Source organism: Mustela nigripes, chromosome 13, assembly GCF_022355385.1.
Source record: "Mustela nigripes isolate SB6536 chromosome 13, MUSNIG.SB6536, whole genome shotgun sequence".
Lineage (NCBI taxonomy): Eukaryota > Metazoa > Chordata > Mammalia > Carnivora > Mustelidae > Mustela > Mustela nigripes.
In genome coordinates this window covers 46722078-46737425 of record NC_081569.1, presented here as the reverse complement: position 1 = coordinate 46737425, position 15348 = coordinate 46722078, and the positions used below count along the sequence as shown (strand labels likewise).

General features: G+C 39.3%; 1 protein-coding gene across 1 annotated transcript in view; it reads right to left on the bottom strand.

Annotated features, from left to right (window-relative positions):
• IQCH (IQ motif containing H) overlaps positions 1-15348 on the bottom strand; it is a 131917-nt gene that overhangs the window by 90421 nt on the left and 26148 nt on the right. Inside the window, exons 4-6 of the mRNA XM_059372074.1 lie at positions 11895-12489; positions 11138-11204; positions 369-452 (exon numbers count right to left, since the gene is read on the bottom strand). Of these exons, the coding sequence (XP_059228057.1) occupies positions 369-452; positions 11138-11204; positions 11895-12489 (746 nt within the window). The remainder of the gene's footprint in view (positions 1-368; positions 453-11137; positions 11205-11894; positions 12490-15348) is intronic.

Sequence of the window (15348 nt, the reverse complement as noted above, 5' to 3'; positions counted from 1 at the left end):
TACCACCTTCCGCTTATTCCCCAGATAACATAATCGACAATATTGACACAGATAATAAAATATTGGCTTCCCTCACTGCCGGAGTCAGGAAATGAAGAGGATTGGAGGCCATAGGAGAGAAATCCTTAGAATGTGGAAAAAAAAACCCACCCAAATAAATTAGTTAAAAATGTCATTTTAAAAAAAATTTAAGTCAATGCCACTATAAATCTGTTCTTTAAAACAGAATGTTTAATTGCCCTGCCAGTAGATTAGAAATCCACACATCTTCCTTGCAGGGGCAAACAATAAGCAAAAATTCAACATTTTTATCCATATCCTCTGATAAACATTCCAAAGAGTCATTCGTGTGTAAGTATTTACTGTACCTAAGATGTCACACAGCCTCCCCAGCTGCATATTCTGCAGTGTGTTGAAGTCGTCAATATTTTGTCGCACAGGCAGAGAATATCCTAAAAGGCAAACAAGGTGTCAAAACGCAGAAAGAGCAAGTCAGCATGGCAAAATGGCACACTAGGATTTCCAGGGGTCACAGTCCACACTTCTAGGAAAGCATTTTCTCTGAAACATCTTGCAGACAAGAGTCTAACTCCTAAGAAAGAAGTCTTTGCTTCTAGGGGATTAAACATTATTCTGGAAGATTTGCTAAGCAGCATATTCTGCAAAAGAAGAGTTCGTATTTTTCCAATGCCAGGAAAATCACTGGGAACAAAGATTATAAAAACATGGGGACAATGTCTGACATAGAACACGAATGTTCAAAACAACATCGAAGAAAATTATGCTCGGAGTTAAACACACACACACACACAACGGTGTTGGCTCTTTTAACTTATGCATCCTGTGTGGCATTTTGAAGATGTGTCCCCAGGATCATTCTAAACTGACACACAGATTTCAGAGAAACCCCTTGCTGTCAGGAATATGTATTTAAGTAATTCCGAATACTAAAGAAATACGCTTCTGCTCACACAGTCAAAAGAAATTTAACCTTTAAAAGCAATAAAGGTTAATGCAGCTACTTTGTCGGTACTGATAGAAGTCCTGTGGTTTGTCTTCATGTCCACTGGAAACAGAGCAGAAGGAAAAACGCTTATGGATTACTCTTGTTCAAAACTAAAAGAAACATCAGCAGCAACTCTTCCTGCTGGTATGTCAGGGGTTAAAAAAAAATAAGTGGATCAGAACATGAACTTAAAAGGCATGCATACTCACAAGCAGGTATAATTGCTTATGTGAAATTCAGCAACTGTTGGTGCAACTTTTTTTTTTTTTAAGTAAAATTGCTTTTCACATTTTGAAGAGATGCTTCAATGCCTCCTTGTGGTTAGTGAGCCCAAACACATGTTTCAAGCTAAACTGCTATAGATAAAGTGATTTTCAATATTACATCTTTGAGATGTGACACAGATTTCCTTTTCAGCATAAGGAAAACTATAGCAATTCATGCAACAGGGCTTCAGATCAAATGCACTCTGATAATTGGCTCTTTGCTTTGATGTCAGTGTTTAAAAACTAGACATGGTCTGGAAATTAAATGAGCTTACAATTCATCTTAAAGTCTCCCTTTTGCTTTATGCAGATGATCTTAAGACCTGCAGAAGGACAAATAGCTTGTTCGGGTTATTTTTGAAAAATTATTAATTTCTAAAATAGTTTGGGGAAGCGTTCCACATATGAAAGTTCGTGTAGACTGCTACAAACCATGCCATCTTGACGTGTGATCACAGAACTGGCATGCTTAGGGTTTTGCGTGTGTCTCATTCTATCTATATACAGATAAATGTTTAGGAAGATGTCTTGTGAATAACTTCTATATCCAAACTATAAGAAGGCAGGAAAAATGTCTAAAGAATAAAGTATGATTAAGAAAAATGCCAGAAAACGTTCCGCGGATGCATTTCCTTTCAAAAGCAAAGATAAAAGGCGGTGAGAGAGAAGTCTCATTAAGATGATGTCCAATTTAAAATATAAAGGATGTCTGATCACTTTGTTGCCGCATGTTGAGTAAGTCTGTGTTTCAATCAAGTGCCGGAGGTCAGTTTTCCAACAAATTACTTGGTACCTCTGTTACCACTGATCGAGGATGCATATGAAATGTCTATGCAGAATTATGATAGAACTGGTTACTTGGTTAACCCTACAAATACACCCATTTCAAAGAACTGAATGTTAGCAATCTCAGAACACTGTTATAGAAGATCACACGAAGTAACAGATACGAAGACATTTTGTAAACTGTAAAGTACTGTGCAAACATAAGGTATTTTAATGTTACGGGGTATATGTGCTTCCAAAGCCCCTAACAACAGCAAATCCTGTGACAAGAAACAGACCATTCTACATGGACAGGATACAACGCAGTGAATGTTGCCGTCAGCAGAGCAGAAGTGGGAGTCAATTTTTTTTTTTTAAGGATTTTATCTATTCATTTGACAGAGAGAGATCACAAGCAAGCAGATTGTGAGAGAGAGAGAGAGAAGGAAGCAGGCTCCCGGCTGAGCAGAGAGCCCGATGCGGGGCTCGATCCCAGGACCCTGGGATCATGACCTGAGCCGAAGGCAGCAGCTTAACCCACTGAGCCACCCAGGCGCCCCAGGAGTCAATTTTTTTAAAAAGTCAGATTTATTACGTTTCGTATGCCCAAAAAAGTATGTGTTGACACCCAGATGAAAAGACGCTCATCTGTGCTGGCAGTACATACATTAAATCCAACAGTGACTTGAACATAAGCTATCAGCAAGGATGTTGTGGCCTTGGGGAACTCAGCAGATCTGCCTAGTGGCAATGCACTATCATACTTCCGAATATAATCTGTAGAGACACAGGTACTTCAAAGGTCAGCTAGAAACACGGGGGAGCTTTGAGACACATTCTACTTCAACCTGTCATGCTGAAGATGAGAAAAACCAGAGTAAGTGCCTTGTCTCTTGTCCAAGATCACATAAACCTACAAATTACTCTACAGTTCAGATAGGACGTAGTTAGCCCTTGCATAAATGTGGTTGCATCAAAGAAGAGAGAAGCAAGCCTCGATAAATGTGAGCAGAGAATTCCAGAAGGGACAAAGAGCCTCTGCTTCTTTTCTCACTTTTATTTCCAGTTGTTGCAGCAGGCAGAATAATGGCCCTCCAAAGATGCCCATGTCCTCATCCCTGCAACCTGCAAATACCTTAGGTTACATGGCAAAGGGAAAATAAAGTTGCAAATGGAATTAAGGTGGCTTATAGGCTGCCCTTAAAATAGGGGGATTATCTTGGGTTATTTGTCTAGACCCCGTCTAATGATAGTCCTTAAAAGTGGAAGAGGGAGGCAGGAGAGGAGAGAGTTAGAGAAGGTGTCACCATAGAAGAAAGGCACAGAGAGATGCTTGTTGCTGGCTCTAAAGATGGAGAAAGGGGGTCAACGGCTCTCTTCATTCATGCCTTTGTGGGCAGCTTCTAGAACCTGGGAGGGGTAAAGAAAGGATTCCTCCCCTCGAACTTCTGGAAAGGTGGGCAATCCTGCTGACCCCTTGATTTGAGCCCCTCTCAGACTTCTGTACAACGGAATTATTGCTCTAAGGTAATACATTGATGTTGTGTAAGCCACTAAGCTTGTGGGAACTTGTTAAAGGGCGATAGAAAATAGATACAATGCCTACCTTCCATCTTCTCTTTTCAACTTTTATAGAATGGGTTCTCTGATCTGGAGAACTTGTGGGAATTTAAGAAATGGTGAGTGGGACTTGTGGCTTTTTCTAGGTCCTCATCAGCCTAGAAGAAAACAGCACTGGCATAAAGGGGCACTCTTTCTTCCTTATCACTTGAGAGAGCGACCCAACTGTTTTCCTATGGTCATCCCCGTCACATGGGAAAATATTTCTCCTTTGATAGTATTCTGTCGTTTCTTAAAATGTTATCATCTCTGCTTCAGATTAAAGGAAGGATGCCTGAGAGATGCCTCTGTGAAGTGATCCAACTACCTTTGGTGTTCTGCCAAACCAACGCTACTCACCAATGGTTACTGGTTATCATTCCTCCACCTTCATCTCTGCATTTGTCGCCTCTCTCAGCCCTACCTCCACTCCCATGCAAACTCCTATCAGATGATGCGAATTGCCTCTTTGCCCCCCGGGAAACTAGCTCTGCTGGGATTGGCTTTTCCTTCCAGAAACCCCAGAAACCCACGAGCAAGGCCATGCTCAGCAACTGTGCCTCCTTGGGGCTGGTATGTGACACGCCCCTGCTGTTGTGTTAGAGCCCATATTCTGCAACAGACTGCTCATCACCCTGTGCTTATTTCTAGTTCCTTTTGTCCCCTAGTCCTATTGCTTACAGGGTACCTAAGGCAGAGAAGAGGTTCACCGTGGACTTCTGGTTACCAAGTAGTTGTCATTTCTCTGATCACCTGGCCTAAGATCGTCAACCAGGTCTCAGTAGTTCTCAACCTTTTCCCCATTTTGACACATGTGCTGTGTGATAGTCACATGCATCACACACTCCTAAGGGGCTGACACTGGGTGACAATAGCAGTAGCTGTCAGTCACTCCTTCCCTTTCTCTTCCATTCACAAAAGCATACTGGACGGAAACAAGCTGAGCCAAGTGACATTGTTATAGAGGCGATCTTGAATTACTCCAATTCATAAAAAAGTTAATGTTAGCCAACTTTGGTACTCTAATCATAAAAATTTTTCAGGGAGCGTGTGACATATGTCACAATTGACCTGTCAGCATACTGCAGTCATCAGATAAATGTGATCGAGGCATTAGGATTATACCCAGGCTTTAATTATTTGTACAACTGCGAAAGCACAAGCTACTGAGATAAAATATTAAGATAAAGTACGAGAGATACCTATCTGAGTTCTTTATGTGTGTAGGTAGTATACCCAGTGCCGGTCTGATGAAAATAAAACTGAGCATTGTTTGGTGGTGGGGATTGGCAGATAGGGATTAGGGAATTTTGTGATGTGGATGCAAAAAACATAGGAGGAGCTTAAGTGTTTGTTGACTGTTGAAAACATTCCCAAACTAAACTGGCCAAATGGATTCTGTGTGGTTCTGGAAAGAGTGAAGACTTGGGGTGCCTGGGTGGTGCAGTCAGTTAAGCGCCCAACTCTTGGTGTCAGCTCAGGTCGTGATCTCAGGGTTGTGAGCTCGAGCTCTGCTTTGGGCCCTACACGCACTCCTTGGGGAGTCTGCTTGGGATTTTCTCCCTCCCTCCACTCACACACACTCTCTCTAATAAATAAATCTTAAAAAGAGAGAGTTTTGTTGGAGCTTTTCTCTTGTTGGAACTTTTCATCAGTGGCGTTATCAGCAGCCAGCCCAGCATTGTATGCAGCTAAGATCAGTGATTCTCAAAGCATGGTCTAGAGACTGGGAAAGGTCCCGAGACCCTTTCAGGGAGTCTGGAAGGTCAAAACTATTTTCAAAATAATATTAAGATGATAATTGACTTTTTCATAAAATGCAAAAAAAAATTATTGATAGGATTGCAAATTCCACATTGTAGCTAACATAATAATTCCCATCCACTGTTGAGTTTTGGTATAAAACCAAAGAATTATACACAATTGTCTGTAAATGCTATAAAATGTATGAAACAGTCTTCCCTTTTCCAAATATTATCTGTGTAGGGCCAGGTTTTCTTCATATGCTTCAATCAAAACAACATATTGCAACAGATTGAATACAGAAATAGATATGAGAATCCAACCATGTTCTATTAAGAGATTTACAAACTTGTAAACCAACGCAACTCTTTTCATTAAATTTTTTTGTTTGGAAAAATTAATTTTTTTAGCAAAAATATGTTATTTATGTTACATTGGCAGATTTATCGTTGTTATTTTAGATTTTATTTTATTTATTTAACAAAGAGAGAGTATAAGCAGGGGAGCAGGAGAGGGAGAAGCAGGCTCCCTGATGAGCGGGGATCCCAATGGGGGATTGGATCCCAGGACCCGGGGATCATGACCCGACCTTAAGGCTGACACTTAACCAACTGAGCCACCCAGGTGCCCCATTGTTGTTTTTAAGTAAAGTAAATATTTTTTAAAGTTTCTCAGTTTTAGTTTCTAATATTGTATATATTGATAGATATAACCTATGGAAATAATGCTTATTAGAGTTCTCTGTAGTTGTTATATTTGTAAGTCTGAGAACTGCTGAACAAACATTTTAGTATTTTTTATGACAATGAAAGTGATGACAAAGTATAGTTTGATCTTAGCATATGCAAGACTCTTTTTATACTATATCCTAATACTAATCCATTTCATGAAAAGCTCGTGAGCTGGTGTTCAATGCTGCTTCTGTACTTCATGGGGCAACATTAGATAGCTCAAGGCCAACTGTGTAATTTAATACAGGGTCATGGGGCCAACTCTGGTCTAACAGATGAAGGAGTGTTGACTTGAATAACTTGGATGAATATAACATCAATGAATACAGTGTGTTTTCATTTTATTTCAGACTGTACAGGAATTGGAAAGTTTAAGTGCACTTTGTTTCTGATCTCAAAGGATGGGTATATTTTTGGAGATCTATGTCTGGGAGATCTTGGCCATCCATCACTCTCAGGGATCTAGTGTAGCAATGCCATAGCTGAACTGTGGATTCCATAGCTCCTTGCCAAAATACGTGCTGAAGACCATGAAGAATTGACTGGAAGTCCTAATGTCTTAGCTCTTAAGAGTCCCGATGTCTTAGCTCTGAGAACAAAGTCTATTGTGTATTTGAGTTGACAACTCAAAAATGAGGAAGTAGAAAGATGTCAGTCTGCTTGGAGGCAGAGTAAGAATGTGATTTCAGGGACGCCTGGGTGGCTCAGTTGGTTAAGCGGCTGCCTTCGGCTCAGGTCGTGATCCCAGCGTCCTGGGATTGAGTCCCACATCGGGCTCCTTGCTCAGCAGGGAGCCTGCTTCTCCCTCTGCCTCTGCCTGCCTCTCTGTCTGCCTGTGCTCACTCTCTCCCACCCTCTCTCTCTGATAAATAAATAAAATCTTTAAAAAAAAAAAAAAAAAGAAGCTTTCTGTTTAAAAAAAAAAAAAAAGAATGTGATTTCAGAGATAACATTCTTGGCTGTGGTCCTCGACCCTGCCCCTGTTCACAAAGGGAGGTGACATCTGGTTCTTATCTTTCCAAAGAAGGGAGGCGAGTTAAGGAGCTGCTGTCTCATGAACATTTGGGATAGGGTCAGTTGTACACAAAAGTAAGTTTTCCTATCTTTAAGGCCTCCATGGCAGTCCAGAGCAGCAGAAAAGTGTTGTTTTTTCATAACACTCACAACAGCAGAATCCATAGCTTTATGGAAGGGAGTATCTTGGAACCCATTAATGGTGTTTGCTCCAAGGATAATTTGCTGAAGTAATGCACAGAGGGGGAAATAAATGAAGCTGAACTATATAGATTCTTTTTAGCCCTGAAATCAATTGGCAATAAGATAAAATATTACATGGAGAAAAGAGAAGATCCCACCTCAATAATTCCTTATTTTTATTTTAAAAGAGGATGAGAAGTGAGAGAGGAAACTCATCGCTGGGGGTTTAATTGGCTGGCAGTGCTTCATGTACCTGCTCACGGCCTCAGAGTCCCAGACTTGGCCCAACTCATTTAATGTCAATATATTTTAAAACGCCACTGAGTTTAAGTGTAGCACCAAATGACGCACTGTAATAAAGAAGCACAGGGGTTAAATTAAAAGGGGAGGAAATAACTTGGCCAAAGAAACTGGAAGCAGAATTAGTTCCTAGGTTTTATTTAGACTTCTGATTTTTCTTGAGGAATTAGGATTCTTTGTTGCAGTTCTTTCTTATTTGACGGATAGATTTTGCTTAAAATAGATCCTAGTATTCTATTCCTGCTATGAACTGTAGTAGATTATTTTCTTATGTTATTCTATTTCATTAATAAAAATGATAAAAATATCTAATATCCAATTAAGAGATTATCCTATATACTCTGGAAAGGATGAGTTTTTTTTTTTTAATCATCTTATGAAATTACAAGGCTGATCCATTCCTTTGAACAGTTAACAGCATCCCACCTCTCCTGTTTGTTAAAAATAGCTAAAACTTTGTTACATCCAGGAATACTACCCCAAATGCGTAACAGCCAATCAAGTTGTGTAATTCCTCCTTTCAGAGAGGTTACTCTGCAATGGGTAATTGTCTTAATGTTCATATTATCAAGCCATAGACTTGAAAATACATGATAAATATTTTGTGGTCAAAGACATTACGGAAAATGTTACTGTGGTCCTTTACGTGATCGTCAGTTTGGAGAATGCAATTATTCTCGTGTGTGCAAAACTGCATAAACAAAGAACCAAATACGTATAACTGCAACAGAGTGCACAGTTATCACTACTAATCTTTCATTTTTAGGGTTCAAACAAGTTAGTGCAGCCCTAATTGGCTAGCGACATGGTGTAATTATTTCTAGGGCTAATTCTACACCAGAATTGATTGCAAATCTCCTGCAGAAAGAGAAAAAGAGGACAAGGCTGTAATTTGCATTAAATGCCTCCCTGAACCTTACAGGCCTACCGACTGATTTTGATTAGTGAATCCCTCTCAACTCTGAAAATGAAATTACTATGTTGAATAGATTGGCGGGGGGAACATGTGTTTAGAGAAAAAAAGGGCTTTGCTTTTATCTACTTTCGTTTTCATGAATTGTGTAGGTAAGTCCCTAATGCAGGAGACAAAGTAGCCATGTTGTGTCTACCTAAAATCTTCAAGAATTCACAGAAAAAGTGGTGCATACAAGAAAGGTATACCGTAATCATTTTTTAAGAGAAAGTTATGGTTTGAGCATTATGTCTGTGGAATAAACATGAGGTGACAGGTTAACGTTATTTAAACCTAAAATTAATTTAATAGCCACAGGTCTTTTTATAAAACCTAAAGCATAGATTATAGAAACAAACACTATTTCATCAGAGCCCACGTATTGTTCCCTTGTGAAAATGTGTAATTGGACTTTTTAAATGGTCAGTTGAGAAAAATATATATGCTTAGTCTTATCTCTTGGAAGATACATGATTAGCAATTTTTCTTTAAAATGGGTTATTACATTGTTAACAAACAAAAATTACTATAATAGGGAAGACTTTCAGATTTATTACGTGTTTATTTAAACCGGGAATATGTATTCTAGAAGAAAGTTAGTTTTAATATCAGATCTAAAATAATGCAATTCTAGTTTTTTCCTCCTTTTTATTTATTTATTTGACAGAGACAGAACATGCACCCCTCTGATCTGGGAGCCCGATGTGGGGCTCAATCCCAGAACCCTGGGATCATCATCTGAACTGAAGCCAGACGCTTAATGACTCAGCCATCCAGATGCCCCTACAATTCTAGTTTTTGACCCAGGTTATTTTTTCTACCTAATCTAAATCCAACAAACCTTTTTGGAATCTTAAAACATTTTCATTTAAAATTATTTTTTATTACCCAGTTTAGATTACTGTTATTTTCAAAATTTTACCTCTTTGGACAAAGGCTCTTTTCTATCAGACTGTTCTGCACAGCTGACCGCACTGAGGTTTTGAAGGGTGACAGGTGGAAGGAAGGAGTTTGTGGAAATTGTGCCTGTGATACCTTGGTGTTGTCAACATTGCAAAGTGGGGGGTCTTGTTCTATTTCTAGCTTTGAATGAAATAGAGAACACGAAACAAAATTTCCCACGTAATACCAGGTCAGGGCCACAATTAGTTGCAGAAGCAAAAGGCTCCTGCACCTTATTCCAAGGGACTCAAGTCTGTTAATTGTGTCTGCAATTAGCCTCTCTGGTTGTAATCAATTACAAGTGCAATTTCTGAGTGTGAACTAATTTTGTGTGCAAAACTAGTCCCACCAAAACAAAAGCCCAAGTTGGAATGAAATTCAGATCTGTCTTACCTCACTTACATCCTAAGAAGGAACTAATTTCTTCTGTGAGCTATAAAAATACCCAAACTAAAAGGCTCTACGCAGCTCTGACAGGTTTTTTAACTTTTCCGTAAGCGCTCTAGTTTCGAGGAAAGTTCACATTACTTTATTACTACTACTATTTTACCAATGTAAAAGATAATTATATATATAGTAATTTTAATGTTGTTTTTTTTCATATTACTGTTTAAAGGTGTTATGTTCTATACTTTGCATGAGGACACAAACATGTATACTCATGGACGGACACAATCAAGAATTCTATTATGATAGATCGCTTAATGCGTTGCTCTCCTTTAAAAGCCTTAACAAAGAGCCAGTATGTAATATGAAGATTTGATGAGTTTTGCTCTTTGTCAAAACTACCAAGTCAGCTTGGGAAATTTGGTCTCACCAAGGAAATTTTTAGCACACTAGGTAGATTAAAAAGCAAAACAAAACGAAACAAATTAAGCAAGCAAACACACCCACATATTTTGACAGCAGCTCATGTTTCAGAGGAACTTCCGGTGCAGACTTCCAAAATCCCCAATGTCATTTTGGCATACCTATTTTACTACTGTGTTGCAGACAACAGCTTTTAAGTTCCCCAATTCATAAATGTAATTAAATAATTACATTAGTGCTAATTAACATGAAACTGCAGATTATTTAAGCGCAAAAAACACTATTCAACTTCTTAATTATTCTTGTTCACACAGCATTTCCTTTTGCTCAGGCGCCCTAGGTGCAAATAAAGCATCCCATCTGCTCGTAATTAGAACTAAATAATTTCAGAGAATGTAGCTTATCATTTTGACTGCACATTTGATTAAAAACAGTGTACAAGCAATATCCTGGCTTATTGGCGTAACAGCAACAACACACGCAAGCCTGTGTTCTTCTATCATTAAAGAAGATCGAAAACATTATCTGTTATTTCAGGGGGAAAAAATACAACTTTTTAGTTCATTTCATACAGATGAAAGCGAATTACAGCAAATCACCTCTCCACTGAATAGCAGCCCCCACATAATGACTTTATTTGCTTAATCCCCAAATTAAACGCCGTTTCGAGCGAGGGCCCTGTGTTATTACTCTCATCATGTCGAGAACATTTTCCTGCCGAGACCAATTTGAATAAAACAAGGGGCCTTCCTTGAACTCAATCAAGGAGCCATAATGTGGTGGGTAATAGAGGTTGCTGATAGATTTGCAGGCAAAAGTGTTATACCTAATGATGGGATATGGATAATAGTCCTCCTGGAGGTCCTGATGCGATTCCAGTTGGCTGCCAGATGCTAAAAATCAAGAAGAGCATTGATCAGTGACAGGAAGCTGTAGTGGATTCATCTAGTCAAACTTCAGCTGTTTTTCCACTGTACAGTTAAGCCAGGCATAAATTATATTAATTGATTTAATTACATACTTAAAACATCTTCCCCAATTAATTTAATTAGGTGGCTACATGATGCTACTGGCAGGGGAAGATTAGAGGCAGCTCACTTAATTAACAGAATATGAATGAAAAAAAGAGAAAGCAAACATAAATGAAATTGTGAGCACTAATTAAAAGGCTGTCTGCAAACTTAAATACTTTCTGACAAAGTGGTGACAGCAATGTAGACAAGAGGATTTTTTTTCCAAGCAAATTAAAGTGCCAGAAGGTATATATAGGGAGAAAAGGTAGTGCGGTTAAAACATTGATTTTCCGACAGAACGGCTGTAGTCAAAGTGAAGGAACTTTTTGAAAAAATTGAAATAGATTTTGCAGGTGCAAAAGCCAGATTCCTGATTAGGGCTAAAATATGATGTACAAACACATGTAGGGCTTATGCATCCTACGTGGAGAAGAGTGGAAGACGAGAGAGGTTGACGAGGAGGGTAGCTGGAGAGAGAAAGGGAAGATAAAGAGACAACTTATTGCATTCGCTCAAGCAAGAAATGTTTAGAAAAAGAGGTCTGCCTTAACAGCTGGCAGCCTTGTGTACCTTGGCTCGAATACGGAAATTCTCCAGGTGTCTCTCACGTGATTCCTTCAGGATCTTCTTCATTCGGGTCTTGTGGCAATGTAAGAGCCACGCAATGGAAATCACACCTGATGCCCACTTCTGCTGGCGATACAAGAGGAATAATTTTCTTGCTCTGAAGCATTTCCATGTGGCTTGGATCTTGTTGGCAGCCTCTGACCTTCCATCTTGGCCCTTGTACCTTTGCCCCGGAAGATTTAACATCATCTGGATATGAAGTGGGTTCTCTAACAGTGTGAGAAAGTTGTATCTGGTAAGTTTATTCTTCAGCTCAAACTCTGGAAGGAAGGCTACCAAATTGTTCCCTTTTATTTTAACTTCTGGTATTGCATAGTCCCTAAGAAACTTCTCGATGTGTTCCAAGAGAGAAAAAATACTTCCCCAAGATAAATTAAAATGTTCCTTGAATGCTAAGAAGTCTGGGGCTTCCTTGTCTATGACACCATTATAAATAAAAAAGTCATAATCCCATGGTGATTTCACAGTTCTCGAAGGTGTTGTGACTTTCATGATCTGTGAAAGAAAAGTGTCACAAGAGATGAAATAGGATTGCAATCTATTTTAAATGAGTGATCAAGACAGGCACTATCACATTGTCATTTATTACCCGATGCTGGGAAAATATGTATCCCAGTTTTGACTTACATACATGGCATAATTGGGAAGTCTGGCTAGTATATATCATGACACTCATCACCAGAAGAATAGCTTAGAGGTCACTCAAAGCTATTATCTTTTCTATAAAAGTATTATAAAATCGCTCAAGGAAACTGATCATATAAAAGTTTACTCTGCTATGGTCAGCTGACCCCATAATCTCTGTGATCAACTTTTTACACATGCATGTACGGAAACATGTCATTGTCTTCTCATTCATTCGTAAGTTATCCACCAGTCTTGAAAAATGGTGAAATCTTTCTTTGCAGTCTGTATGATAACTTCAGATATGCTCATCAAAGCTGTCTATCTATTCTAAGAGGCCATCAGTTTCCAGCATTTCCATTAACCTTTTGTTAATATCCAAGAGTGATTTTTATAAGGAGCATTGTGTATATTGTATATTGTGTGTGATCACCCTTGTCATTCTCTAGGTTTCTCTTGACATATATTCTTTTATTCTTTTTTTTTTTTAAGATTTTATTTATTTATTTGACAGAGGGAAATCACAAGTAGGCAGAGAGAGAGGAAGGGAAGCAGGCCCCCTGCTGAGCAGAGATTCCAGGACCCTGGAATCATGACCTGAGTCGAAGGCAGCGGCTTAACCCACTGAGCTACCCAGGCGTCCCTGTTCTTTTATTCTTAAATCTGGTGTCTTCTTAGGGGACATACCTGAAGTTGTCCCCAGGTAGAGAGAATCTGAAATCTCATAATGAATAAAACTAAAGAAGCATTGGCTTTTTCATTTTGCTTCTATGACTGAAATTTTAAGGCATAGAAACATTTCATTTATTTTTAAATGTCAAGAAGGTTCTCTAAGAATGGGATGATGGGCAGTTTTCTTCCTTGTACTTTTCTGCATGAAACAGAATGGAATAAGTGTGACTTATGAGAGACTATGGACTCTGAAAAACAATCTGAGGGTTTTGAAGGGGGGGGTGAGGTTGGGGGAACCAGGTGGTGGGTATTAGAGAGGGCACGGATTGCATGGAGTTCTGGGTGCAGTGCAAAAACAATGAATACTGTTACGCTGAAAAGAAATAAAAAATTTAAAAAAATAAAATCAGAAGAGGTTTGGATGACAACAACAATATAGGTCTCACATATCCCTTAAACAAAAAAGAGATGGAAATTGTGTTATATCTGTGTCAATGTGAAATCACTACATTTCATCACTGAAACTTCTTGCACTAGAAAAATAGACACTCTGCCCCATTGGTCCAAATATTCCTAATGGTCTGGGGTATGGGGAGGGCATAGATGTTTCACACCCTCCCTTCTCTTCTGTAGGGCAGGTATCAACTTACTGTGTTGATCGCTTCTTGCTTAGGGATTTAAGGAACAGATTGTCTTCAATATGTCAGCATTTACAGATGTATAAGCCTATCTTTACCAAATTGTAGGATTGTATTACTCTCTGCATTTTGAAGAGTTTTCAGAGAACTCAAAGAAAAGGACCCAAGTAATTAATCAACAACTACTGTGCCACAGGACTGTATTGAGTATTACTGTTCGATTGTTCATGCTTTGTCTTTATTAAACAAGTATTAACTGACATTCATTAACAAATTCAAGACAGAAAGCTATCTAAAAGAAAAGTAAGCTGAGAGATGATTTACAATGAAAGGACAGTAAATAATCACAATTTATTATTTTTTTTTTAGATAAAGAAAAGAAAACCCTCAAATTCTTTTTCTTTTGTCAGGCTCCAGGCTGTGGAATAGTTAGACTGTCATCTCAAGTAGAAATGTGGAAAAGCAAGTGTTAAGTCCAAGAGGGGGAATTTCCTGAATGTTAGAGGCTTACTTCCAACAGCAGTGAGCTTTTTCCTACTCTTCAGAATTGTTATAGGCATAGGAATGATGAAAAAAGCCTTCTTGCCAAGACTCTCACCCTTTCTGATCTTCTCAAGGCACCAAGAGAGGATGCAAACTGTCTGGTGGATGAGGACTAGTTCCTTCCTGTGGATGGGCAAGAAAATTGGAGAAGTAATGCCTCCTGTAGCAAACATCAGGAGCCACAGCTGGTGGAAGATAAGCGGCATGTGTCCCACCAGAAATGGCCCGTGGGCTGCATTTCTGTCTCCCTCAAGAATGGAGTCTGATGGTGGCTTCCCATCATGATTAGAATTCAGAGAATTAGAAATTGAGAATTAGAATTGAGTAGAATGACCAGACTTCATGAGTGAGGTACAGACACGTACAGTCATCACAGATGGACATGTCTGCCGCTGGCTGGTCCTGCTAGTCACGTGTTGGATCCTGTTGACAAGACCCTGAGATTTCACTAAGAAGTGCAGCTCCAGACGGGAGGTCTGCCGGGGAACCTGGTTTCCTTGGAGCTGTGACAATCGTTTTGAAATTCCTTATCTTTACACAGACTCCTGTGGAATTGGGGCCAACAATGGAAATGGAGCAATCTTGGGAGAAGATTTTGAAAGGAGAGGGCTCTCAGGTCTCTCTCAGGCAGTGCCTTCCAAAGGCATAGGCTTAGGGCATCCATGTACAGCAGCAAATGCTTTGCAGATCTTTGGAAAGAATAGCCCTGGCCCGGGAGTGGGCTTCCAGAATTTAACCGTGGCCATTTCAGAACAAAGGGATTATACCTCCCTACCTTCTTGGGTGATATTCTGGTAAAGACCTGTTCTCAAAGAAAACACACTCTTGGACATCAACTAGACCACTCAGGCACGGGGAAGCTATGGGTTTGGAGTCAGCTAAAGCATCACTGTAGTACATCTGTCACAGAGAACGCCACA